Source organism: Oxyura jamaicensis (assembly GCF_011077185.1).
Source record: "Oxyura jamaicensis isolate SHBP4307 breed ruddy duck chromosome 9 unlocalized genomic scaffold, BPBGC_Ojam_1.0 oxy9_random_OJ102815, whole genome shotgun sequence".
NCBI classification, from domain to species: Eukaryota; Metazoa; Chordata; class Aves; order Anseriformes; family Anatidae; genus Oxyura; species Oxyura jamaicensis.
Window position 1 is genome coordinate 436 of NW_023304176.1, and position 3,420 is coordinate 3,855.

The 3,420-nt window shown below is 35.7% G+C and overlaps 1 protein-coding gene across 1 annotated transcript in view; it reads right to left on the reverse strand.

Moving 5' to 3' along the window:
• Window positions 1-389: 389 nt before the first annotated feature.
• LOC118157658 (sucrase-isomaltase, intestinal-like) overlaps window positions 390-3,420 on the reverse strand; it is a gene marked incomplete at both ends in the record, with an annotated part of 9,573 nt that continues 6,542 nt past the window's right edge. Inside the window, 8 exons of the mRNA XM_035312072.1 lie at window positions 390-474; window positions 660-794; window positions 1,037-1,099; window positions 1,379-1,486; window positions 1,601-1,729; window positions 2,548-2,673; window positions 2,766-2,878; window positions 2,987-3,083. Coding sequence (XP_035167963.1) covers window positions 390-474; window positions 660-794; window positions 1,037-1,099; window positions 1,379-1,486; window positions 1,601-1,729; window positions 2,548-2,673; window positions 2,766-2,878; window positions 2,987-3,083 — 856 coding nt within the window. The remainder of the gene's footprint in view (window positions 475-659; window positions 795-1,036; window positions 1,100-1,378; window positions 1,487-1,600; window positions 1,730-2,547; window positions 2,674-2,765; window positions 2,879-2,986; window positions 3,084-3,420) is intronic.

Genomic DNA, 3,420 nt, shown 5'->3' on the forward strand with positions numbered 1-3,420 from the left:
AATGTTAATGAGAGGAGACAAGAATATATATTTTTTTTAATTTTCAGTTTATCACATTATTCATCAGGGTGAACTGCAGAAGAGAGAACTACATTCTCTACTGTGTCTAAAACAAAGCACCTACATATAAAATAGGTATCAAAACCCATATGTAGTCACGTAACTACAAATAACTTCAGTTTTTAGAAGTGCCATTACTGCTCATTCTAAAAAAAGATATGGTTTAAGTGTGCTTATATTCTTGGAAAAGAAGGGACACTTTCAGTTAGGAGTTTAGTTATGGTTTAATATATCTAACTATAGGAATTCATGCCACATGTACCAATATGTAAGAAGTTTCATAGTAGTGAGAATGACCTAACACCGTTTTATGGACTAATCAGACTTACGAGGAATATATGGTGGGTTATTAAGGAGTTCATCTCTACAACCACCAAGGGCACCATTATAAAAAGCTGCCGGTTCATTCATGTCCTAAAAAAATAGAGCAAAACCTGTTTGTATTTTCTTCAATCATACAAAACACACTAAATTGTAAATTACTAACAAGCAGTATTGTAGATGCCCTTGAGAACCCTTGCAGCTGCAATCTCAGTCTGCAGCTCCACACGTGTTTGAAACACATTCACACCAAAAATCAGATCCATTTCTATACTTACAATCCACAGGCCATCAAACTTAATACTTTTGGAGATGTTACGGGGATTGTTGTAGAACTCCAGGATTTCTCTCTTCCACCACTCCACTGTGGAATTGCGGAAGAAGTCTGGGAAAGCTGAATGTGCTCCATAGAGCTGTAAAAACAGGAAAATAGAAAACATAGAGCACTGGAAGCATCCCACTGATAAAATGCTGGAATTTTCTAAATCAAAAAATCAAAACTTGTTTTCTGTTCTGACTTTGTTAGGAAGGCTGGCCATTTTCTGCATCTTACTTCTGATGTGAGATTTTATCAACTAGTTTGCTGCTATTTTTCTTAAATAATGTACTTCTCCCTCTATATTTGAGACAATAGCCAAACTGTACCAATATTTACCTGTATTTGGGTTTGCTCAGGCAGTGACTCATTGACTGTAACATTGGGAAGAAACGGCCAGATCTATAGGACAAAGAACATTTTGAAATAATTAAACCACGTTGAATATAACTGAGCACCAGCAACAGAAATATATAAGAATTATTTACTGCTACATATATGAATGGCAGCATAAACCGAAGACAATTCAGTTTGCAGTATTTATTCAATGTATCATTTACATTCAGGCATGAATATAATGTTAGCAGATTGTGCCTATGGATAGCACTGAAGTCTAGGCTGACATGATGCTCACTTGGATATGGCATACCTCTATGGTCATGCACTTTTTAAGAATAGTACCTTGGAATATATAATGTCATTGGTATTTGGCCACTTGATGAAGACATCATCGTCTACACCTCTCGAGAAAGTAAGATAATCAGTTTCATTTCCGGAGATAGTTGGATCCTAAAATGAAATATAACAAACTTTTGCTTTATAATGAAAAAATAAGTTTAGAAATGTTGTTAAATATATTCTGAATTCTGCAATGACAAATTTTAAAAAGTATGCCAAACTGACCAGAATAATGATGAATCTCATTCCTTCTGCTTTTATTTTGTTAATTAGAGCTGGTAATCCCTCAAAGCGTGCTCCAAGAGTGAAGTCCAGTTGCCGTTCCATATGGTCAATATCTACATATTGAACATCCTGCAATTCACAAAAGCAATGAAGAAAAAATTCATTTTCTTTTTATTTCCTTTTTTTTTTTTTTTTTTTTTTTTTGGTCCCTCAAATAAATATTATAAAACATCTGCTAAGAAGTAACAATCAGTTTAAACTATTGTGACAGAGTAATGCCAGACACAGGTGCAGACTGGGAGACAAGTGGCTAGAAAGCAGAAAGGGATCTGGGGGAGCCAGTTGACAGCAGGCTTCCTAGAGAGGTTTTTGATATCCCAGGGCTGTCAGTGTTCAAGAGGCAATTGGGCATTGCCCTCATTAATATGTTTTAACTTTTGTTTAAATCTGAAGTGGTCAAGCAGTTGGACTAGATGATATTTGAAGGTCACTTCCAACTGAACAGTTTTATTCTATAAGTTTGTTTGACCTATGTGTTTTTGCTTCTTTCCCAAAACCAGATTGTGCCAAAACACAGCTGACTTGACAAAGAGCAATATCCAATTGAAATGACGCTGCATTATTTCTTTCCTCCTCTTTTTTTTGGGTTTATCAATGCTCCTTCATAGTCAGACAACTGAGTGCTTCTCTATTATGAATGATTAAAATATAATATAAATCAGTCTAAAAAACACATTTAGCATGACCTAGAGCATGCAGAGATGTTCAGCTATGGCATAAAACAGAGGTTGCTCTTCTCTACTATGTGGGGTGGTTGTTTTTTTGTTTTGTTTTGTTTGTTTGTTTTCATTTTGTTTTTTACTTTATGTGTGTTTAAAGGGTCTTAATTGATACTCTGAAGCCAGAAGTTCAGGCATGAACTCAAATGTTAAGTGCTACCAACGTACATAGGGAATGTTAGCCGCCTTCATTTGCTCCACCAACTGGGAAATTTCAGTGTCGTTTCTGTATCCATAGCGGCACAACTGGAATCCCAAGGACCAGTAGGGTGGCATCACTGGTCGTCCAATCAGCTAGAAATAAGAGAGTATTTGTGGTGAATAGGCGAAAACCAACCAACCAGTCCACCAAAGAGCGCTAGTTTGTAATAGGGTAAGAATCCTACTGCAGTGTACTCCTGAACAACAAGTTCTGGTGTTGGGCCCAAAACCATGTAAAAGTCAAGAATTCCTCCAATGGTGCGGTATGTCAGGGCAGGGGTTGGCTGGAACGTCACATCTAGAAATGGGGAAAGTGAAATGAAAATAAGATGCCTGGATTAGCAGCTATTGCAAACCACTACACATAAAAATAAAACACATTGAGAAAATAAAATGATTTTCTTACCCATTGCATTGCTGTTAAGCAAGAAAACTCCATGGGCATTGCCATCTTCTTCAAGAGCCATGTAAAATGGCTGATAACCATAGGAATTCAATTTATACTGCAAACAAAATAAAATACTTTCTAAAGCAGAAGCATCATAAGCAATGACATGTTTACATCTATTTAAAAGTATTAGTAAAAGATGAGACAAACAACTTCCAAATCTACAACAAAAAGCTTCAAAAGTATACACTTATAACCTACATGCCTACAAAACACACCTACAGAAAATCAGTTTCAACTTGACAACTGGAATCTGTCTTGTTCCGAGTGACTAAGCATGAAGGAAAGCAAAGGTAATACTGCCTTTAAAACTCACTAATGAGAAAGAGCTTTCCCAAGACAAAATTTTCTCCTTTTTTTTTTTTTTTTTTTTTTTTTTTTTTTTTTTTTTT